The 25043-nt window shown below is 40.5% G+C and overlaps 1 protein-coding gene across 2 annotated transcripts; it reads left to right on the top strand.

The window, feature by feature from the left end:
• Positions 1–10086: 10086 nt before the first annotated feature.
• LOC135502424 (uncharacterized) lies at positions 10087–17768 on the top strand. 2 transcript variants are annotated; one of them, XM_064795247.1, is made up of 7 exons: positions 10087–10199; positions 11349–11678; positions 13829–14098; positions 14807–15070; positions 15429–15743; positions 16455–16533; positions 16887–17768. In XM_064795247.1, exons 1-7 carry the CDS (start codon positions 10154–10156, stop codon positions 17608–17610), a joined length of 2028 nt encoding a protein of 675 aa, XP_064651317.1. In that variant the 5' UTR covers positions 10087–10153; the 3' UTR covers positions 17611–17768. The 2 variants fall into 2 exon arrangements, with proteins under 2 accessions (XP_064651317.1, XP_064651316.1); XM_064795246.1 differs by having other exon boundaries at positions 14753–15070.
• The last annotated feature ends 7275 nt before the right edge of the window (positions 17769–25043 follow it).

Here is a 25043-nt window from a genome sequence, read left to right as displayed (position 1 = left end):
CAACATGCAATGAAATGAAATGAAATGAAATGAATGAAATGAAATGAAATGAAACGAAACGAAACGAAACGAAACGAAACGAAACGAAACGAAATGAAATGAAATTTATTGGCCAAAACAAAATCTTTGCATATAAGGCACGAAACACAAATACAAATGTACATTACTATCAGAATATCAAAACAATAAATTTACAATATAACCACAATCCCACGTTGCTATCGTTACAGCACAGCTAATCAGAGGTCTAAAGGCGCTCTAGTTTTCTGAAGAAAACAGAGACATATGCATTATGAAGACACAGTGACAGTAAACATACAAATAATGTGGCAACTGCATGTACATGTAATTTCAAACAGACCAAAAAATTGTAGTAAGTGCTATGATTATTTACAGGACTAGAAATATTTAGGAACGTATTCAACATTTACGTTCCTAATTTTGAAAGCTTTGGTTATAAAATGTCCCAATGATGACACGACATGAAAATCTGTAGATGACATTGTTTTTATGAATTTTAAGTCATTGGGAAGATTGCAGTTAGGTAAGTTGAGTCGGGACCGTTGATGGTTGAAAAGATTACATTCAAACAAGAAATGAATCTCTGTTTCAACTTTATTGCAGTGGGGGCACAATCTTTCTGCAACCGGGGAGCCCGTGTATCTGCCAGACTCAATTTTTAATTTGTGATTACTTATCCTAAATCTAGTTAAAAGAATTCGATCAATGGTCGGTAGCATCATTGATAGATAACTTTCATGTGTGAAAGATGATTTGAATTGTCTGTAAAGACAGAGTTTGTTTTTCTGTGCAGGGTTCCTACGTACATCATTATACAATATGGAATGCCATTCCTGTTGGTACATATCTTTTAACCTCATATTAAACAGAGAAATATCAACATTTGACACCTGGAAGTGGAGGAGTGACTGCCAAATGTTCCAAAGGCCAGAAAGAACTGTCTCTTCAGGAAAAAATAGCAATCATGGCCATCCCCTGGGCATTCGTTATGCTGTGATTATCTCCTATCAGAGTCTCCTGGTGGAGTCACAACTCCACTTTCAGGAAATGAAAAGATGTGACCGTCTTTCAGGAACAATCAGCAGTGATGCTATCGTTTTACTGACTGTCGTCGTCACAACTCCTTGGTAAAGACGGGATGATACGGTCTCCTAAGGAATAATAACTGAAGAGTCATGCTCACTCTTTAGACTCAGTCTTTACTGTTTAGGGTCTCAACTGTATAGTTAATACGAAATGTCACTGTCTCTTCAGGAACAAACAACCAATCATAAATTCCCATCCGTTAGGCTTAGGTTGGATTAAGACTGTCCTGTGTCAGTGTCACAACGCCATAGTATTGAGGCGGAATAGGACAGTATCTGCTTGTATCTGCTGTGATTGTGTTATATCGATGCCAAAATACTCACAAAACAAATAGGACGGTTTTGCTGTAACTGTTTCGTGTTCGTGTTACAACTCCATGGGACATGTAAGACGTGATATGAAGGTCACCACAAGAACAATCAACAATTACACCCATTCCATAGGCCTAGGTTGTGTTGCAACTGTCTCCTATGTCAGATTCAGAACTTCATAGTAAAGATGACGGTATGTGACGGTCTCCACCGAACAATCGCTAAACAATCATGCCTACTGTTGCTGACTGGTCAATCTGTCTAAACCTCTCTATTATTTATGCTTCACTACATGTGCTCACACCTATGATCCCTCCTTCATTAGTGTACTTTCAATCCCCAGACTCGAACTGCAAGGAGCACTCCTAGCCTCCAGATTGGGAACTACACTAATGAAGGAGCTACACATACCGATCACAGCATCCATATACTGGACCGATTCAACTACTGTCCTGAGATACTTGAAAAATGTGACGAAACGCTTCAAGTCCTTTGTCGCTAACAGAATCTCAGAGATCCTAGAAACAACCAACTCAGACCAGTGGCGATACATCCCAACTCATCTGAACCCTGCAGATTGCTGATCACGCGGTATGAAGGCTGCAGCATTGTGCGCGGATGAGCAGTGGAAAACAGACCCAACGTTTCTGAGACAAGAAGAAGATACCTGGCCTCGACTAGATGACCACAGTCCATTGAAAGATGTAGCTGCTAATGATCCGGAGGTGAAGAAAGTCATAAATGCTGTCACAACCAAATCGGTGGAGCAGAATGATGGAAACGGTGTGACGCCGAAGGTCATGGATTTGGCCCATCTAGTTAATCCATTACACTACTCATCATGGCACAGACTTATCATGAGGACAGCTTGGCTGAATCGGGCAATCTGCAACTTAGTCTCAGTGATCCCACGCTTCAAAATGAAACCCATCAGAGATGTCACAGTCACAGTAAGCGAATATCAAGGAGCCGTGCAGTTTTGGATCCGTTCAGCCCAACATGAGATGTTTCCAGATGAAATTGGAGCCTTAGTCAATCAAGAAGCAGTTGGCGAGAAAAGCCAATTAGCACCACTGACACCATGCTATGATGAAACCCTACAAGTCCTCAGAGTAGGTGGACGATTGAAAAAGGCCAACATACCAACTGAAGCAAAACACCAGATAATCCTGCCTGATAGCCATGTTGTGACGTCACTTCTGTTCGAAGACACACATCGATCCAAGGCACATTGTGGAGTAGAACATCTAGTTGCAGAAATGAGGCAAACATACTGGCCAATCCGGGCTAGAATCTCTGCGAAGAAAACCATCCGAAATTGCATGCTGTGCCGATTACATCGAGCTAAGCCATTCGTTCCCAGAATGGCGGATCTGCCAGATTGCCGGCTATCAGTCATATCGGGACCTTTCTATCACACCGGTCTAGATAACTTTGGACCTATGATGGTTAAGGTGCGTCGATCATCAGTCAAGAGATGGGGTTGCCTATTCACATGCCTAGGTACCAGAGCTGTTCACCTGGAACTCGCCGACTCGTTGGAGACCGATGATTTCATCCTGTGCTTGCGGCGATTTATTGGTAGAAGGGGCCATCCAAGGTCCATCTATAGCGACAATGGCACCAACTTCAAAGGAGCCGATCATGAGCTGAAGCAGTGTCTCGAGAAGCTGAAGCAATCCAAGGTCTGTGAACATCTGCTTCCCCTAGGGGAGTGTTGAGTGGCATTTCAATCCTCCAGCCAGTCCTCACATGGGGGGAGCTTGGGAGCGTCTGGTGAGATCAGTGAAGACCGCGTTGAAAGCTGTCCTGCCGAAGATGAACCTAGCTGAGTCCGTCCTGCGAACGTCACTGGTAGAAGTCGAGTCCGTCCTGAATAGCCGCCCGCTGACCCATAACAGCTGTGACCCAACATATTTCACAGCGTTGACGCCCAGTCATTTCCTCATTGGTAGGGCTGTCAATGCTGTTGCACCATATGTCGTTGTTAATCGTGAGATCAACAGCCGAAGAAGATGGCGTCAAGTCCAAGTGGTAGCCGATCACATATGTCGCCGCTGGCTCCATGAGTACCTACCCACCTTAACTGTCCGTAACAAGTGGCAGAGAGAAGAGCGTAACATCGAAGAAGGTGATTTGGTCCTGATCGCTGATGACAACCAACCACGTGGCCAGTGGGAACTTGGTAGAATCATCGTAACCAACCCGGGAGGTGATGGCAGAATCCGTTCCGCAATGGTGAAGACGTCCAAATCTACCTACGTACGACCCGTCTCAAAACTATGCATCCTTGAGGAGAATATAACGAAAACATTGTGACTGTGGTGTTTGGTAATATGTAGATTTGGTGATTAATCCTTGGGTCAGGTCAAATTCTTTAGTTGGTTTAATTTATGTGTTCTCCATCATTAGCTATGGATCTGAGTTAATCAACAGATAATTCTTGTCAATTTGACTATCCTAACTACCTCTCTGACCCAATGGTTTGTTGCTGAATCTACATGTTTTCTAAAATGATTCAATGATTCAATGATTCAATCTCGGAAGTATTCATGCTTATGCAAATATCAGAACTTTTCACGAAGACGGAATTTACCTGTAGTGACTGGTTGTTGAGAACATCCAAGGACATTGATACTAAATAGTTAATTCATTCATGATTCTTGTTACACCCATATCAATCTATAGCGTGGTTGATTTCAGACATTTTTCCGGCTTTGTACTGCCAGTCTTTAAAACTACTTATTAAACTCTTGCCAATCTCACGCCTTTATTTATATGGGTTTAACAGAAATCATGCATGAACTGCGAGCTTTGACCAAGTCCAGCTTTAACTGAAGACAAATCATTTTTTCTCATGAGCTTCATTGAAGTAATTTATCTTTAACTGCCTCATGCAAACTTTACAAAGAATGTTTCTTTGAGAAATATTCTATCTATATCTATATATCAATAGTCCACTCCATATATTATGGTGTTGACACTTTTTTGTACTTTCAGTACTTCAGTTCGTTTAGAATGGCCTGCTTAATTTTTCTAATTATTGAGTTAATTCTTACTTAAAGTTAAAAGATATTGTGCCAAGCTATTTGATCTTACACTCAACTTTTTGCTGCACCTAGTTCTATTGAAGTTTTTTACTCTGTCAGGGGGTGGCAATGTTGCTGATTGGTCAATCTGTCTAAACCTCTCTATTATTTATGCTTCACTACATGTGCTCACACCTATGATCCCTGTTCCTAAACTTTCTAGTGCTGCCATCTGTTGACTTCAGTTGCAGACTGGAGCCATCTTGAATTACACATTTCCAAAATTGTCAATTACAAAAACCTAAAATATCCCCATTTCCACATCAAATTTACAACCAGAACTCCCTGTGGTACTTACTACAAGTATGCCACAGGGATTCTAAGAGTCAATTAAATTATAGGTAATTACAACTACTTTTTCTAAACTTTTTAATCAGTCAACTTATATCACCTTCCCTAGTAAATGCACTACATGTTGTACCTTGTATAGTCTACACACAGCATGTAGTGTATCTCCTTTTTTTGTACATGTATGCTGTGCATTTTTACTATGCACACATGCATGTACTAGTATGTTCAGAGTATATTAAGATATAAATATCTAAATTATCCTTTTTCTCCTTTTTTAAATTATATTGTACTCATCACGTACACCTACCCTTTAGACTTACTTTAGCTGAAAGGGTGGATGTCGTCCTGGGTGCCGACAAATGGTACCCACGTTCGAGATCGATTGGACAATAAGCATCCAGCTTCTTTTTGCCTGGCTTACGGATCTTAGGGACGAGGACGTTTCTTGCATTCTCGTTTTATCTCGCGCCGTGGTACATATCACATGGGGCTAGGGAGCGTATGTCAACCTTCTCCAGGAACCAATGAAAATCCGTTATTATAATGAGGTAAACAATGACACGTGCTAGTCTTGGAGTTTGCCATCTTCAGGCAGCGATGACTGTGACGGCATACATCAGGTGGGCGTGGTCACGAAATTCTTCACCCGCGAGTGACTGCATGCTGTTTGACACATGTGTCTTGTACAATCGTTATCAAACAATAAACAACGGAGTTCGGCTTAGGCAAAAAAGGTGAATAATCAATTTATCACATCGTGCTAATTCAGTGCTACATTTTAGTCTATTCGATGTTGAAAATAAGGTCTAGGCTAGTAGGCCTAAATCGGCTGCTAGCGCTAATTAGGCCCCTTAAGGGCCTAGATGTCAGCAACAGCACTAGGCCTACCATCATCCCGACACGCATCATGTATCATGTCATCCATATGTGTGTCACACTGCACTCGGTGCTCTGTGTGTAGGCTCTACTGATCGATGTTGTGTTCGGATTTGGAACAATGGGGGGGGGGGGGGGGGGTGAGCAAAAAAACAACATAAAAGGCAAGTTTAGCTGGTCCTCAAAACAACATAGTGTCCTCCAATTGCCCTGTTGCCCTTGATAATCCAGCCCTGTATAGTGTATATCAACATAGTATACAAGACTAGCACGTGTCATTGTTTACCTCATTAATATAACGGATTTTCATTGGTTCCTGGAGGAAGTTGACATACGCTCCCTTGCCCCATGCCAATGTGTACATATCGACTGATAGTCAAGAAAAATACGCAGCAAATCCATTCATTTTGTCATCACACAATTTTTCATTCTCTGAATATATCCCTTCTACATACCCAAGGAGGATACCGCGGTGACGTCACGGCTTTTCCAAGATGGCGCTGCATATTGTAAACAAACTCGATCCACGGCCAAGGGAAAATCAAGTCATCAAATAAAGTTAGATTTTTCGCATCAAATCAGAGTTATTAGTACTTTTCTGCTCTGAAATAAGTGTTCAGACAATAAGTTATCATTTGAATAATGAAAAGTGCTGTTTTGATGGGGAAAAATAGGGTTTTTAAAACCAAATAGCCGGGCACCGATCTTCCAAAATTAGCGATGGTTTCAAAACAGTCTCCCAGATATGGGGCAATCTCTTCATTATCATGATGGGTTTGGAGGCATGTTTACAGATTTTACAAGTTCGAGACCTGTAGGACCTAAAATTTGCATAGATCCTCTCTATTTGTCGAGTTAGCGCCCCTGTAAGATCATGCATTTTCGGACACTAGAACGAAATCTTCCTGCGGATATCGCGGTTTCGGTGATGATTTACGGAGAAATTGACTGTTCTTAGAGTTGTATGGGACAGAGATGAGTTTGTACTATGAATACATGAATATATTATAATATGGGCGGGCTTCTAAGTCAAAACAATAACAAACTCAACTGCATATCTACCGTGTATCGCGTAGTGCATTGCCTAGTGTATTTCGTAATGTATTTTAGCGGAGACATTAAATCCGCACTTTGGCCACGCGAAACGTCTTTTTTATTCGTGGAAGTTAATCTGCTCTGTACATTTTATTTTACACAGGAAGAATCCATACTAGGTATTGCAATATTTCATGTCTATTGGTGTTTTTGTGTACAGGAGCGCACCAGACAGTGAGACGTGGAGATGCGTTCAGTGCTGGTGCTGTCAGTAGACTGAATCTGATTGGCCATAGCGATCAGTAATATGGGTCGTGATCACGTGATGTGACGTCACCGCGGTATCCTCCTTGCTACATACCTTTTCTGAATAAATCATCCGAAATGTGCTTTCAAAGACCTATAGGCCTAAACGCGTTTTTTTCTGTTTATCTGTACTTTTTATTTCGCGCACTGATAATGCCGCAAGTACACGGCGCGAGATAAAACGAGATTGCAAGAAACCTTCTCGTCCCTAAGATCCGTAAGCCAAGCAAAAAGAAGCTGGGTGCTGTTTGTCTAGTGTAATGGTACCCAGGGTGCTTATTGTCCAGTCGATCTGGAACCTGGGTACCATTTGTCGGCACCTAGGACGACATCCACCCTTTCAGCCAAAATGATGTGTGTGAGGGGTTTCATTACCACGCAGCCCATTGTCTCACAGACAAGGATAGGACCTTATTACTGTAAAGTTCACGACTATTTAGAGTGTCGACCATCCACAAATGCACCACGCCTACTACCCAGGTAGATATTTAATACAATTCGTGATCAGATTATATATATTGTTGATTTTTGCATGTATTTCCATTGGCAATACACAGATTTTCTATTACTTGCAAACATTGCAAGGCAATCTTGCAATGTCCATAATCTACTCACGTTTGGTTCTTTGTAAGTGGTATCAACGATTCGTCTGGTATATGTATCTAACGGCTCTTTCAAAGTCGAGAAGAGATATACGATCCATTCCGAATAAAAGCCATGAATAGCGATCGAAATACGAGATTGTTCGACCATCGGATTATGCCGCCTGCGGATTCAACAGGTAAGGCTTAAATCACAGTAAATCGACACCTACAATCTATTGTAGAACTGAAATCCTGAGCCCACATGGAAGAGTCTCGTATTCTGATCGGATTCGATCGAATTTACTCACGATTATAAAGGATTAAATTTACGAGAATTTACGATGATTCTCGATATCTTACTATGGGGATTATCAGGTTAACACCAGGGATTTAATCTTTTCGATAGAATTCGAGAATCTGCTCTGCATGACTTCAAAGTCGAGGCTTATAATACGAGAAGAATTCGATGCACATATTAGGCACCCCTGTGGATTTACGAGAGGTGACGATGCTGATACAAAATACGATCGAAATACGAGAAAAATACGAGATCTTGGGCTCGTAGTGGAATGCACTAATAAACTATCAATTATCAATCCTACATGGACCGCGATTGGCCGCAGACCACTTGGATCCGAACCGGGCCCAGTTCCTTGGTCACGAAGACCTTGCAGTTAGTCTAACCCGAATCCTGGGTATAATATTCCGTCATTCATGCAACACTGGTTCCATCCCCGAAGACTGGCGATCAGTCAAAGTGATACAGAAGGGAAATACGTCAACACCAGATAATTACCGCCCCATTTCCTATAGGCATGTGCACATCTCATGAGAAGTGTTGGAGCATATCTTTGCGACCAACACCATGAGATACGTCGAAATCCATGACATCCTCTACCACCGCCAACACGGTTTCCTAAGTTGGAAATCCTGCGAGACACAACTCAATTCCTAGAATTTATAATACATGTAAGGCACACGGATGCAAAGCCAACGAACATAACTTCTAGTCATGGCCGTTTCAAATGCCTTCGACAAGGTGAACCACCGCAAACTCCTTGCCAAATTGTTCCACTATGATGTTTCGAGCAAGACCAACAACTGGATATCTGCCTTCCTCAACAACATACACCAAACGGTTGCCCTCGACGGGGAGAAATCATACGATGGAACTGTCACTTCGGGAGTACCCAAAGGATCCGAGTTTGGGCCACTGCTTTTCCTGTTGTACATTAACGAGATCGCAGAAAACCTATCACCAACAGTCAGACTCTTTTCGCCGATGACACTATCGTGTACCTTGTCATCACGTCCGTAGCTGATGCACAGAAACTACAGAAGGCAAACTCCAATAACTTCTAGTCAGGCCAAAAACGCTTCAAACATTTGTTTGCTTATATAAACTCACAGTCATGCAGTACATGTAATGGCTACACACATTTGCGAGTCTATCCGCCGATTGAAAATAACTAGGATGCTACAAGCACCGAAAAGGTGGTGGAGAAAAGCCGTCCGTGCCTTGAGGGCATTTTATGAATGAAAAAGACCAATAATTGTCAATAAAGGCGCACGGACGAGACGAATCGTGTCGTGCTCAATAAAAAAGCGTCGTCGCCATCGGACGGCACTTTGATAAACTGTCGAAAGGAGCCGACGGAAGAGGAGCATCCTGCCGACCAGGTACCGTCTCGACCGTATGTATTATGTTGCAGTAATTAAAACAGGTATTCAGTATGATAAAGCAAATATGACACGTCCAGGCATGAGATATTTTAGCTTAGGCTATATGCCTGGACGTGAAATATTTTCTTAATATCTGACACTAACATGAATAAAATATCCGTCGCTAATTTCCAGATTATATTTTGACTCCTGCTAAAAAAATAGTACCTCTTCATAAACAAACCCACTGGGCTGTCATTTTATCCTGATGATAGGTTTTTATTGCTGCAATCAATTTACAATAATCATACAACAATGGAAAGTATTTGTCTTTGTTATGGTAGTTAGTGTAATATATGAAGGCAATTTGTTGATTTGACTCATTGGGGAAATTAATCATAGTAATATATGACCAAAATCAAAAGAGAGAATTCAACCGATAGGAAGCTTTGAGTGATGTTCACGTGATAACCAGGAGCAAAATGTTAATCATAATTTTAATTATCTTATGCTAATAATCAAATGACATGTGATCTCGAGTGACGTCATTGATATATACATGTATGTCAATTGTCATTAACTTATCCCAAAGTTTTTTTAGATATTTCCAGGGGTTGATGAGAGCCCGGAAGTGGAGCGCATTGATCCCTTGGAATAGAGATTGCACAGTTCTAACAAAAGAGTAGTCATGAATAATTATGGGATAATAATTATACAATTAAGAGTCACGAGTTCCAAGTACATAATTGTAATTAAACAATTACTTCTTTGTCAGTTATATTCGTATGACATTTCTGCCATGGAAAATGAGGGGAGATATAAGTATAAAATCGTTACACCTTTCTCGGAGTTCATGATCATCTAAAACTAAAGAGCTTCGACCGCTATCACGATGAAACTTCTACCACCTTTGGCATTCATTCTTCTCCAGTTTCAAAGTAAGTTATTTTGCGAACGTCGATTTTGTTTCTGTTGTGCCGGTTTATCTCGCTGGTGTCTCCCAAGTACAAATTGTATTTCAAACGATTTTAGATTCTATTTACGGCTGACATTTCAAACGATTTACTAATCTGTGGCACCTACCTGACGGAGTGATGACGTCTCATCAGCAGCAGCAAATCATCTGTCTGATCACGTCACTTGCAAATGCTGCTGTACAACAATCAGACAGATGTAGGGTGATATTCTTGTCGTGAAAAGTCTATGAATTTTGTTTATTTGAACCATCAATTGTGTTAAATGGCTGCATTCATAAATACCCTGACTGACTGCATTGCTGATCATAAGGGGGGTTCGAAAAGGCCACCAGCTGTCTGACATAAACAATCACCTGCAGCGAGCTATAATTATTCTTCAAAATGAAGAATTTAGCAGGAATTTTCTCATGAAAGAGAAAACAACTTTTTTTCATCATAGTTCACCGATACATTGTAAAAAAGAAACAAAATAAAATAGTTTTGGGGTATTTTTAGACATGCCTATTATATAATGAAGAGACAGGATTCACTGGGCCAAAACACAACAGATACATTAGCAACTTAACATATCATTGTCTGCTAAAAACCGCATTCAATTATCTTATTCTATCTCTGTGATATTTAAAAAACCTTTGGACATTTACTTTCTGGTAGGACTGTACATATCATGAACACGTTTTCTTTATTCACCTCCAAGATAAAAAATATCTAAAAACAGAAATTGTTTTTGTCGCACTGCTCAAGTAGGAAATTTCAATGACAATTAAACCTACCAGCGCGCTGTGAGGCCACTCATAACGTCTGCTTAATTCGTGTCATACATTTGTCGAACAAATACTATCTCTTCCTGCTGAATTGTTCTATAATGATAGTGAGAATTATAAATAACGCATAGTAAATAGCATTTTCTACTAAAAATGACCAATGTTCAAAGGGGCTTGCTCAAAAGTCCAATTAATACAAAAATAGTTCACATTGAATTGTTGTTTGAAGAGTGATATATTGAGTCATAAGGTTTAGCAACTGTCTATCTTTTAAGGCGTTGTTAAACTGTTGTCTTCGCGGCATGTTACATAATGAAAAATGATCATGTTGCTTTTGTGATTTCAGATATTCTCGGGATGACGATAAGGAATACACTTAGTAATTCCCGTCCACACCTCGGCGAAACGATAACGCTAAGTTGTAATATTACGGGTGGAACCGCCAAAAGTTTATGGTGGTGGAAAGACAAACACGGCAGCCAAGGAGCAGTAGTTCTATCTTACAATTGTTTAGTCTTTTCAAAGGAGTACAAATCAAGATTGACAAACACACGGTGTGATAGGAATAACTTTTATAGTTTTCAATTAAGTAATGTTCAAACTTCGGACAGCGGGGAATGGGCGTGCGAGGCTGATGGACAAGAGGCCACAACTACACTGAGGTTGGATGTTTTAGGTAAGTGATAAAAACACATACTGCACCTTTGCATATGTTCTCCCTCAAATGGGAGGACTGTTTCACTGAGGTATGGGGGTTTTGGGTTGATTTTCCCTTTCATTTGTAACAGCAAATAGGACGACAATTTGAATGATGTTTAAAAAGTGTGTGCATGTCTTCTACAATATTCGTTCTTCTCCTGTTGATCTCCTCAACACTGCAACTTCGTTCACCCAGGGGTTTTTTTCGTGCTCCTATGGTCGCTTCCACTACCCCTGATCACATGTTAAACTAAAACTTATTTGACTGTTAAACGAATAACGTTTTACATGCAAATAAGATGTAAATATTATTTTGACTAATGGCATTCATGGCATATTGAATGGGCAAAGAAGGCGACTAATCCGTCTCAAAAACCATTGACCTTAATGCAATAACAAATCAATCGACGGCATAATAGAACTTCATGGACACAGATAATATATGAGCCAATGATAATTGCCTCGGAGCAAAAAAGACCGAAGAAATACGTGTTACAAATGCCAATCGCGAGCAGAAGGAGTCGCTACTGCGAAAATATGATTTCAAAAATCCCTACAGGTAATTTATGTTTATATTCAAGTATAATGCCTCTTTATCTGTATACCCCCTGAGAGAATTGCTAAATTTCAGAATTATTTGGTCGGCTACAAACGGTTTCGGACATGTTGAAACAATGCTGACACGTAGTGCCCGAATAGACAGGTCATAGGTCAAACATGCTAGAAAGTCATACCCGCGAAAAGGATTGAATGTCACAGTTGCCATGTTCCCATTGGCAATGCATCGAGCTATAATGGAAGGGCCCATGTCGATCTCAGCTTACTTAACCATATTATATGTGATTACTCAGAAACCTTGTTTACCCAGTGCAATTGGCGCATACCATAATTACACCTAACACACACAAATTCCACCTCGATCTTCATCAACGATGACTTTTGCCTCATTATGCTCATCTGTGTGTGTGCCCCACGCCTATTTGCCTTTCGGTGTATCTGATCAATGTATCTTCTATTCGCCTTATCAAACGATTCAGGACCAAATTAATCTCTTTTAGTAGGCCTACTAACATGACCACAGGGGATTCCCGAAATGACAGACGCTGTGGCTATGTTATCTACCTCTACCCCGCCATCTATACCCGGTATTAGGGAGTAAAGCTCCCGAGACGCCAACGTGAACGCCTATCCCATTGTTCGAGCTCTTGATCACGATGTCGAACAAGGGGACAGGCGTTTGCGTTAGCGTCTCCGGGATTTTAGAAAGTCACAAATAAGATGTAGGCTTACTTATGGCTGGGGTTCACCTATGATACATCAAGTGTACGCTTCCAACAAAAATAACATATAACTCAAAAAGGGTATCTATTTATTTCAATGTATGTTTTAGTTCCAACCTTTACCTTCCCATTTGCAAAAAGATATATCAATTTTACAAATTAGAATTGAGTTAATTAGCTTTTTATAAGAGGTCATAATTTGAGTTATGAACAATCCTACAGAATTCACGATGCGACATATCCATTTCAGATTTGGACTCACACATCGAGGCATGGTGCGTGTAGGTACTAACGATCCGTTTTTTTCTAAAACTACATTCCCTTTATTGGTTTTAACAAATTAATGCCCTAAAAGGCCTTGGTTTACAATTTTCTAAATATTGCCTATTGCCTTCCAAATATTTTAAGAAAGCGATCGTTGGGAACCTGAACTGCACCGATGGCTATATTTACAAAAATAATTTTTCAAATATATCCATCCATAAAAGAGAAAACTTGTAACACAAATCTAATAATATCGCGTGGCGATCGCAAGCTACAACTTTGTTATTGTAATTCACGTCATTCCCGCCACTGCCTAAGCTGTTCAGATATTCTGTGGTCACTTGCGTTAACTTGTGGTCAATTGCCTCTAATTGACCGACCATGAAAGCCGAATACGTCATTGAAATACATTTTTGAAAAGGGTATATTTGTGTTGAAGGGAAAACTGCATGTAAATGGTGTGAAGTAAGCATTAGTTCAGAGGATCGCCGCTTTTAAAATGTGCTTGCCGTAGGTAAACCACAACCTTTAAGCTTATTACCCCTTCAAGCTGCTGACTACCCTCTCTCTCTCTTTATTTCAGTTCCACCCCTCAGCCCAACAGTCACAATTCAATCGCCGGTCAATGGTGGAGACACTGCAAACCTCACCTGCAATGCCGAAAATGTCAACGTGACGAAACCAGTCACTTATACGTGGACTAAGAATGGCGAACCTCTATTACCAGAGACCGATGCATACGGTGCTCTTCTAATTACACCCGTCACCCTCGGGCATGCTGGAAAATATGTATGTGTCGCAAAAAATGATGCTGGATCTAAGTCAAGCAATGCACATGATTTCGTTGTCATTAGTAAGTACATCCTTCGTTTTTTTCTTATTGCTATGTTTTCTGTTATTGATAATGGGACTTATTGCGCCACATCCTGCTGGTTCGGAACGGTTGTTCATGGCGCTTCACCTTAGTACCCCAGTAAGATAGACAAGACCACAATTGATTTTTTAAGCCGTTTAGCAGTTAAATTGTCAATGTTTGACCGCGACGCATCAAATACTGCGTGGGGTTGTGAATCTGAAATTTTGATATGATATTCCGAACAGTCGGGCAAGTAAATGGTGAACAATAAACTGGTAGTTGACCACGGAAATTTTTTGATAATCGACAAATTAGACAGACATTGATATTTCCACTCTTTTCAGCCAACTGGCAGAAAAATCTCAAAACACGCCCCCTATTACCAAATTAGCAAAATTCGAAATTATTTTTTTCATCAAATAATTTCTTTATATCTGTAGACTTGCCACAGCAAATATTTTTTCAATACCTCTCCAAATATGTACTTGAGAGTTAAAAACATGCACTCGTTTAATTGATAGGCCTCGACCCTCCAACCTATGAATATTCATTAGTGGTCTTGTTTCAAGACGAGTTAACGGCCCGATGTACAGACACCAGAATTGGCACAACCATCCCATAACTGAGGTCGCAACCGTAACTTCATTTAAGGGCCACCCTCTGCACCCAGCAAACTCAAAGTAGTGAATACAACTGCCGTTACAGTTACTCTCGAATGGATCTCAGAATTCAATGGCGAATCGGAGCAGAGATTTTACGTCCAATACAAGCAGTTTTCTGAGAACTGGGATGTTGCCTCGGAGGTTCCTCATGGAGGAATAACTGATCCAGGTCTCAAGAAAGCCGTGTATCACAAGGTTATGGGTCTTGAGTCGAATGTCTGGTATATGTTTCGGGTGCGCATCAAGAATTCTATTGTGGGAACTCAGCCGAGTAACTTCAGCAACATAACATCTGGGAAAACAGCAGGTTTGTTTTTTTTTCCTAATAGACACGCCCATTTGCAATTCAGTTCATCACTGAGCTCCAGTTAATCACCTCTTGCGAAAACCATTAAATGTATATCAGCGGTTTCTATGAATCATTACTCTTAGTAGCGCATTAAGGCTTTGAACTGGTGTGACTTCTTTGGTTGTTTCCGTGTTTTCGCATTACATATTGTTTCTTGTGTATTTCCCTATTGCAAGTCTTGATTTCTTTAGCTGTATACTGTATTATTGGAAACGAAGAAATATGGGGAACAACCACATTAAAATATTACACCGACCTCTGAACAGACTGAGCCACTGCAAAATGTTTTTTTCGGGAACTAATTGTTCTTCTGCAGAGAAACCCCGAACGACCCTCATGGATGTGAACCGGATAGACAACATGGTAACGGTGCGCTGGAAACAAGTGACTGGTAAATATACGGCACTTAAGATCGTGTACTGCCAGGAAGGTACTGAAGACTGCAGGAATTACACCGCGCCTAACCCAAATAATAACATTGCAGCCTTTTTCGTTGATGCCGACAAGTCATATTATTATTTTGTGGTGGTTGAAGATGGTGGAGATGTTATATACAGGAGCACGGTTTTCAAGAATGGAGTCAATGACAAAAAGAACTCGCAAGCTGTTAATCTTGAAACAAACACATCAGGTGAGTCGAGTTTGGCTAAAGTTTCAGGTATGTAACTGCATCGATATTCTTCGAAAAAACTGTAGAGCTGAAAAGGCTTAAAGCCACGGGGTCATGTGTTAAATCCCTCGTATAGCTAGAATTACTGTTTTTATTTGTACTATTTATTATATCATACATGTAGAAGCTCGACAGAATATAGAACCTTCGGATTAAGTTGCCATTTGGCCTTTTCTGTTTGATAACAATTTGGCCATGTCAGTTTTGATAATTTGGCAATCACCAGCGACGAAGTTGATAATGCACTCGGAACTTAATGTAGCTGGTGGTAGCGAAAGTACAACAAACAGACCACTTTGATTCGCAGTGACTGAGACAGTATATCGATGCAGTTTTTGGCCAACCAGACAGTTGACCCCAACTGGTCTGAGTTCAGAAACTGGTTACCTGCATTTTTATCACAAGCTCATTTAATCGTTTGTCTTCGTCACATTCCTGGCTATGGTGTTGCACAGCAAAGCTTTCCGAGATCATATATTATTAACACATAGCATGTATAAAGTGTAACATACCTGGTATCAGTCTGACCCCAGTAGCTCGGATCAAGATGACGAAGGCTACTGCGAAACCAAGTCGATTGCAAATGTATTCATCTTTAATGTAAGCTCTCCTCACTAAAAATGCGAAGTCTGATGGAGATTTAATCAAAATGCGGTTATTGTTTTTTAACAGTTTTTCCTCTCGTTGGCGGTGTGGTAGTAGGAGGAGTCATTGTACCTGTAGCAGGCACCATTGCTGTATTTGTTTTGTGGTAAGATACTGTACAGTCTGAAACATAGTCACAAACACTAGTTTCTCGATGATCACATAAGATATACAATCAAAACACCGCAGGATATCAATACACGAAGCGACCTCATGTAAGTTAAGCGCCACATCTACGACGGGGGACATCTCTAATAGTGGAAGGCAAGGGCAAGTACCACTTCCTGAGCCCAAGATATGCGACGGGAACACGCAAGTCGCGTGAAAGTGACAAAATATCAAGGAAAACTAAACGCTACAATTCTGTATATTCAAAGTGAATGCAGTCGCGGTGTATCATGTTACTCGTACTTCCACGTTTATTGGTCGCGTTAATTAAGGCTGTTTTTACTTCCGCAGGAAGCGTGCACTGGCGCGATGGGGGACGACGCAGAGTCTTCGACCTATGAATGGCACCGCAGATAAAGATGATACAAGAATCAGGGGGAATCAGTTATCTACAAATGACACCGCAGATTACGACGATACGAGGATTGAATTTAAAACAGCCGGAAATAGCTCTGTACATGCCAACGTGAACACTGGGATTGAATACGAAAATGATGCATTTCACCCTAAACGCCCGTCCGACCAGAATGCTGCACTGCCAATGGCTATAGGGCATCACAATCCAGTACGCGCAGCCCTTGGGAACGAGCCCACGAGTTCAGATGATGAAGTAGACGTAGACGCCTACGACTACGTGGATAGTCCTTCGAGAAGGCTGCAAAATGATTCTGGCGGAAACCCTGCTCCCGAACCTCAGGATCATCACACGGAACACGCAACCCCATATGAGCAGTTCGGGCAGGATGTTTTAAGCAAGAAGATAATCGGTCAGGAGAGACAGGAGTCTGAAGACAATGACAGCAACTTATCATTCCCCATTCAGGGACAACCTGGCCAGAGCACAACTGAAAGCAGTTCAAGCCAATCCGATGGGGACAATAAGCGGCCCCAAAGTCACTCAAATGACGATATGGCTCACAGCCAAGTGTCAACATATGCCAATTTAGGTCGAGTAGAGCCAGTTCAGCATGGAGAATATCTGGACCTCAGACATGTACAGCCATGTCTGGAATAATAGTGTATCGGTATCTCAATAGTCAGCGCTAATTTGGGCTAGGGTAATACGTATGTGGTCACGCAGCGATGAAAAAAGGTCTGGTCGAGGTTAAACTGACAATAGTCCATTTGAAAAAGACCTGACGGCCTGGTAGCTTCGCTGGTTTTATGGGTATGGTCGCTAATGGGTCGTTTAAAAGTATTACATGTACATACACAGGGAGGGGGAGGGGTTGACCATGCGTATGGAAAGCACACTGAGGCGTGACATTCGTTCTATGGCCCGACACGAAGGCAAACCATTTTTTTATATCATATGGATATATTTTTAGTAGGCCGTTTTTGGTATGGTTTCGATCGGTGAAGTCAATATTTTAAAATTTTCAGGGAAAACTGCTTTGTGGGCATGGGAAGGAAAAACAATCGTTTTTCTTGAACTCAATCAAGAATTGAAAATACTTACTTTTTCAAAAGTATACCAGGTATATTCAGAGAAATTCCCTCTGGAAACTCGCAGAATAGCAAATTAATTTGCGCCCTAAATCATTTTGCATCGATCTTGGGCCTCAGGTTTTCCACTCGATGCTCTCATTTACGTCCGCAACGTGGGCAGCGTTGTGGCCGTTGACCCACACTCGTTCTGTTCAACGATGTCAATATCAGACTTATAGTCATGAAATTGAAATTCAGGCCAAGCTTCATTGGCAGTCTCAATTACCGGCATGTCAAAGTAATGAATGAAGAAACGGCCATGAACAAAACACAGAAATCAAGGTTCAAATGAGCAGGAAAACGCATACAAAATGTACATAAAGTTTTGTAGTCATTCTCTCAAATCCAGTTAATTACTTCAAACCGGTATTTACTATAATATGATAACCTGATACCTTTTTTCAAGTGTACATCGAAATGTCATTGTTTTATCTTACACATAAGGCTGTAGTGAAGCTCTGTTAATTCCCAGAACCATTCGAATATGTGTGATAGATACTTGTCATTTACCGGCACAAATCGAATAGAGAAATAAGATTGCCACTGTCTGATGCATTGTCATAGCAGTTCCTCGCATAGCTCGCCGTCTGACCCAGACCTGATTTGAAATTTTTCGATGTCCCTCGTAGTTGTCAATTTTTACTCAAACAATAGCGGGTTCTAGACGGGGCATTAATCACCCTTCGACTGGGATTACAGACATAATTTGATCGTAATTGGTCTAACTATTCCCGCACAATAGTAGCAGGATAATTATGACTCAATAATACCGATAATTGACTGAGACTTGTGTGAAACGTTTGTCCGATCAGAATTTTGATAACTTGTTTCAAGTGAAGTATTGGTGAATATGAAATTATCGCTCTTGTGCTCAGTATTCGCTGTTCCTGAGCCGTTGTTCATGTACATGTAAGGCCACGAATTCCTGATATCATCCTCATTCGCTAACAAGTCCCGAAAGGTTTCGATTAGTATCCTCATCAGTTACCATAGCCAAGCGCGGGGGCCAGCAACAGTGGCTCAGACCAAGATGCCAAAGACAAGAATTTTCCAACGAGTCATTTTGACAGATGGAACAAGTGACAAACTTCTGGACTTAGTTCAGGTCATAGGCCTGGGGTGAATCTCTCAATCTCTTAATATCTTAATCGCTATTGTTAAGTTATGAATCCAAATCTTGGTTGGACTTTTTCCAATTAAGATACGGCGAAGTATCATGGTGGTGAAAGGTCAGTTTTCCCACTGATTCAAGGCATACATTGTTTCAAGATCCAATAGACAATTTTGAAAAATGGAGTTCATTACGACGCGTTAAAAGCTTCTCTTTAGCTGGATTAGCATAGGACTTAGCTGGATGGAGGGAGTCTTGGTATCGCAAACGGAGGAGCTTTGTAAAGAAAGAGTTCAGCTCCAAAGGGGCATTTTCACTGGTAGCAATTTGACTGAAGGGGGGGGGGGCAATTGTACAGGGGGTTATTTTACTGGGGGCAATTGTCTGGCGGGAAATGTGTTTGTCCGGATGAAATTATCCTTGACTGAGAGAGGATCAGTGCTGATGCTGTGCGCACTGCTTTTGAAGTTGGAGATGGAGATGGAAAAGGCCGTCTGCCAGAATATCAAGAACAAACGGAAATGTTTTTTGCTTCATCAGATAAAATATAACCATATCCCGGTGAAAAGAATGGCAAGTTGTCATTGAAATAATGCATCTGCCTTCCTTTCATTTACGCAGCAACATTTCATCCGTCGTAAGCATTCGACTGTTGCAACTCACTAGCCATTTCTAAGGGCAGCTTTGATTTTGCGTTTGTGAGTGCTGCAGGATTTTAGGCGGACTTGGATAGTCAGTGATTATAGTCCACTATACTGACTAAATAGGCTTTGACAACACATGCAACGTGTTTCAACATTGCTCGTAAACGCCAGGAAACCTCCAGTACTGACATAACTGAGTATCCCGTAACGCGCAGGTCGGTTAAGAGGTCGGGTCAACAATTTTTATTGTTGGAGTAAAATGGATATCATCGCTATTGTTAGGGTAAACATTGACAACTTCACTGGACTTTTTAAATCGGGCCTGGGTCAGACGGTGAGCTATGCAAGGAACTACTGTACATGTCCAAACTATGCCCACCACATCACAGGTTAGAGCAAATGAAATTCACGGATTTGATTTGAGGTGTGATATACAATATTATTGAGCCATGACCCGCCGAACAGCTGAATGAATGTTGTACTAAACTTACAATATGCTGAACATCAACTGCAACAAAGTAGAATATTATATTTAGTGACTCTGAGATGGGGTACTGGTCGACTAAATTTGTATTCCACGGATATTTCCCAACAAAAATACCACCTACGAAATAGAACTATATCAGGAAAAGGTGTAAAACGTGCAGGTCCATGAGGAATACGCAAATTAGAATTCTTGGAAGCCTCTTACCGGAAGTACCAAAAATATATGTTTTAATCGGGTTATTTTCCTCTAAATAAAAGCAACTAATGTTATTGTTGCAGCGGTTTTGGCTGTAAATCATCGCACTGATTTTCAATGAAGGTAGTCAGTTTGTAGCTGTAAACATTATTCACGGCAGATTAAAGAGTGCTATTGCATTTTGATCGATTGCATCGATTGCATCACAGCGAAGTTGACAAGTGGCCCATGGTTATGGGCGGTTACTTTCGCATAAATAGAGGTTGTCTCAAATAGACATTTGATGTTGTGTTATGACTCGAATAGACGTTTGGTGGCGCTCGTTTTAATGGAGACGTACCTGAAATAAACATATTGTGTCGTATCTCAAATAGACATACACTCAAATAGACGTACACAACCTAGAACAACTAGTAAATGCAGTCTGGACCTTTGTAATAATTCCTTTGAAGTGCAGGTTGTGAAAAACCAGTCCAGTTGTTGCATGGTCACAACCTTGGGGCCAACAGTTAATGCAGTCTGGATCTTTAAATCTTTTGAAGCGCAGGTTGAGGCAAACCAGGCCAGTAGCTGCATAGCCACAGCCTTGGGGAAGCAAGTGAGTCTGGACCTTTATCATATATCCTAAGTGAAGTGATCCGGCAGACAAGACCATGAAAACCTCCAAAAAATGTCCCCAAATTGCATTCAAATTCAACCAAAATAACGGACAGTGCTCCAGGGACCGGCTTTTATAATAATAATAATAATAATGATAACGACTTTATTCACATAAACGTACAAGAGTTTGTAGTGATTATAAATAGTTAATATATTTCATCATGCTAAAGGATACGTATACCAAGAAAGGAATACCTGTATGACAAATCGCTTAAGGCCGGTTTACACATGCAACTTTTTAGGAGAAACACATAGAAACTAAGAGAATCAGACTGTGATAAAAAGTCATGTGATTTTTACTCCATATCCAAAATGGCTAAAAGTGACAAGTCAAATGCATATGAGTGAACTTTTGTTTCATAGTGTTTCACTGTGTAAACGTCCAAGGTAAGGTTTCTCGATGTTTCATGTTTCTCAATGTTTCTCCATGTTACATTGGAAAACTTTGCATGTGTAAAGCGGCCAAGATGAAATTGAGCAATAGCCAGGTAAAGTTACGACATCAGCAACTGTTGATGTATGGTGGATATGAGAAACTTTGATAATCATTGTATATTTGTTTGTAAATAAGATGTAAAATAGTAATGATTAGTATTATTTTGTATCCAATATTATTGTATAAATTTATCATGAATTGCCTTTAAGTAAGATTTTTGTTTTGTTGAGAAATATCATGAATCTGTATATACCAATTATTTCGAAACACACTGAGTCATACATTTGGACGCAATCCAGGGGAGATCACTTCAGAAAAGCCAATTTAAACCAGAAATAGGTAACAATTTGATGTGTAAACTGACTAACATTACGAAATAAATAATTCCTCAAAAACAGGTAAATTTCTGAACTCACACGGTATGTAAAGAGCAACAAGTTGCTAAATTAAAAAAACTCGGAACAGACTCAGAACAGGCTCAGAACAGAACAGAACACGACAGGCAGATAGATCATGGATCAGAGACACGTGGTCACTAGTCTCCGATTTCCCGTATTTCTCATATTTCGGATATTTTCAAACGCTTACTCGGTTTCAACCAAGCACAGGACACGTACGTTAACCAATTTCATACCTTTCACCATGATGTAATTATTATTATTGACCCGGTACAAACTTAATTAACCACCTTCTTGATTATCATTAATTCTGGCTATGAAGTGTTCTCCCTAGGTTTGTGAGCGGAAATTGATAACTAATCTATCACAGGTGCCAATTAAAAGTGTTGCTGTCTTTACATTTGCTTGTCTCAGGACCTTGTGTGATTCCTTGATCAATCATCTTACCATTTTACAAGCGTAAGAGTTATTTCCCAGATCACTGTTCCCATTACTGGAACGATTCTTACCATTTCACAAGCATAAGATTTATTCCCTGGATCACTCTCCCTCTTGCCGGCGCAGTCTTACCACCTCGCAAGCGTAAGACAAACGCCCACTTAAAGCATATATGGTGGAGAGCTACTCTTGCGTTTATACGATCTCCCCTTCACTACTCCAACCAACAATCCACATTAATTAGTGCATTAATTAGTGCCCCCATTTAATTAGTGCCCCATACACAACACGGATAAGTTCTACCTCCCGTAAATATTTGACAAGATTAGAGGTTTGACTTTTGCTTGAGCAATTTAAAAGGCAGGATAATTTGTACATATTTGGATGTGCTGCATAAAAGGGTTTGGTAAAGCGTTGCCGCAGTACAGCGTATTTTGGACATTGTAAGAAGAAGTGATGATCGTCTTCGATCGTATCGGTGCAAAATTCGCATAAACGGACTTCTCTCGGAATGCCTCGTTGTCCACCGATCTCAATCATGAGGGAGTGGGAAGAAGGTCTGAATCTTGTTATATGTTTAAAACGCTTCTACCCAGTACAGTCAAGACATTTCTGAAGGCCAAAAATAGATGACACTACGTCTTTGTACAATTGTAGCTTACGAGAATTAAGTAAAGTGCTACGCCATTCCTATATGAAACAGTCATTGATCCTTATTTCTAGGGACTTTAATACACAATTCTTATCACCGGCGTTATTTGCCAGCCAAAAGTTGGACGCAACTAACCTGTTAAGGATAGACTTTGTATTAATGCACGAATTGATTTTACCTAAATCAGCAAAAGCACGTAATGACATAAACAATGACCTTAACAGTTGGTGATCAGTAGATTCCAACTTTTGCCACTATGCTAATATTGCCAGATGACACCTTACCCAAATTTGGTACCTACCTATTTCATCATAGCAAACACTGTTGTTACACGATTTTTGGAACACCAGGTAAACGCTTACAACATTTCATGTGGGAAGTCTCTTGGTGGCTGCATTCACTGCTGCCCCAGACTTCGCACCCATAACTTATGGTGTCGAACCATAAGCAAGTATCACGAATGTTAGAGTTGAATTTACTCAACCTTTCAAGAAGCTGATGATAACTACACCGGCCACGTTCTACCATACGATTAACTGCGACATTGAAGTTCAAGTTGTGTTTAAAACGGACTCCCAGATAATCGAATTCGTCAACATTCTCTACTCGGCCATTATTGAAATAGAACACATCGTTGGTGCCAACTCGACCATTATTCTATCTAAAAACTACTGCCTTCGTTTAACTCAGATTGACAGATAGGCCCCACATCAAGCAATACTCGTGGAGGGCGTTCATTTGCTTTTTCAGAAACGTGCCATAGTTACACTCAAACGGCCACTGTATGCTATTTGACCTCTGTGACCTTGAAAATTAGGTCAAATCAAAACCCCGCATGCTATGTGATGTATCCTTGCGAGAAGAACCTTCCGCGAAGATGACGTCACTGCAGCTGCTGCCCTCTATTTCCCCATCGCTGAATTACAGGCAATGTCGGACAAACATGCGGTTTCGTAATGGATTCGGGCTTTCAAACTAGGGCAGTGAGATTCAATCTGGCACATGTCCGAGTGTTGGAAATACTACATTTATGTAGTATTTCAGAACAATTATAATTGTTCTGAATATTTCTCTCTCTGACTCTATGGTATCATTCATGTTAAAAACAATGCAGGGTCAAAGATAATTGACTTTGAAATAAGCTCAAATGCGTAGAAATAAGTGTCGATGTCCGACTGTCACGTGACTAAAACGTCATCAATATCTTATTGAAATGACCTTGTGAGCTATAAATAGTAACGTCGCGGAATGCTATTGGAAAGCATCAAACACGTTCAATAGTTAACTGATGAACAAGAAGAAGAACAAATATACTAGAATAAAAAGCCGACTATTACTTTCTGCTGAAAACCACATTAAATTATCTTATACAATCTCTGTGATATTTTGAAAAGTCTGTTATCATTTACTTTCTGGTAGGACTGTACATGCCACACAAAACAGCACATGCAATGATAATCACAACTTGACAGATATGGCAAATATAAGCGCATTGTGTACCCTTAATTTGGTGTATGCTATAAAGACACTGATTTAACTGCTTATTTAGGACAGCTCCATAATTTAAACCTACTTACAGATGTGTAAGAGCTATCATCTAGAAAACATATCAGAAAATTCACGTCGGGTGCGATAGAACAGGCAATATTCGCGGTTGAATCTTCCTGTGCTTTCAACTTAATTCCGCCGTCTGCTAGCCGCTTCGGTAACCAAAGTGGACATTGATTTGCTGACTCTGTCCAAATCCTCACACTGATATGGATCTAAGATGTTAGTTCATATGGGTCTAAGATGTATTAACGTGCTCCGAATTTAACTGTAGGCCTATTTCATTTACTTTGGTGGAAGGATGAAATGATGAACATGCACAAACACGCATAGTTTTGTCACATATATCTAGGCCATCAAAACAACTTATGAATAATGAAAACTAGTCGGC

Source organism: Lineus longissimus, chromosome 18 (assembly GCF_910592395.1).
Source record: "Lineus longissimus chromosome 18, tnLinLong1.2, whole genome shotgun sequence".
Taxonomy (NCBI): Eukaryota; Metazoa; Nemertea; class Pilidiophora; order Heteronemertea; family Lineidae; genus Lineus; species Lineus longissimus.
The sequence above is the reverse complement of the archived record's forward strand: the minus strand, read 5'-3'. Positions and strand labels throughout refer to the sequence as shown.

What these genes read in the sequence shown, in the direction of transcription:
- LOC135502424 (XM_064795246.1), top strand. Translation starts at nt 10,154, where the DNA reads ATGAAACTTCTACCACCTTTGGCATTCATTCTTCTCCAGTTTCAAA. An exon ending in ACATGATTTCGTTGTCATTA is followed by an intron (nt 14,099 to 14,752) that starts GTAAGTACATCC and finishes ACTTCATTTAAG; the next exon opens with GGCCACCCTCTGCACCCAGC. An exon ending in AACATCTGGGAAAACAGCAG is followed by an intron (nt 15,071 to 15,428) that starts GTTTGTTTTTTT and finishes GTTCTTCTGCAG; the next exon opens with AGAAACCCCGAACGACCCTC.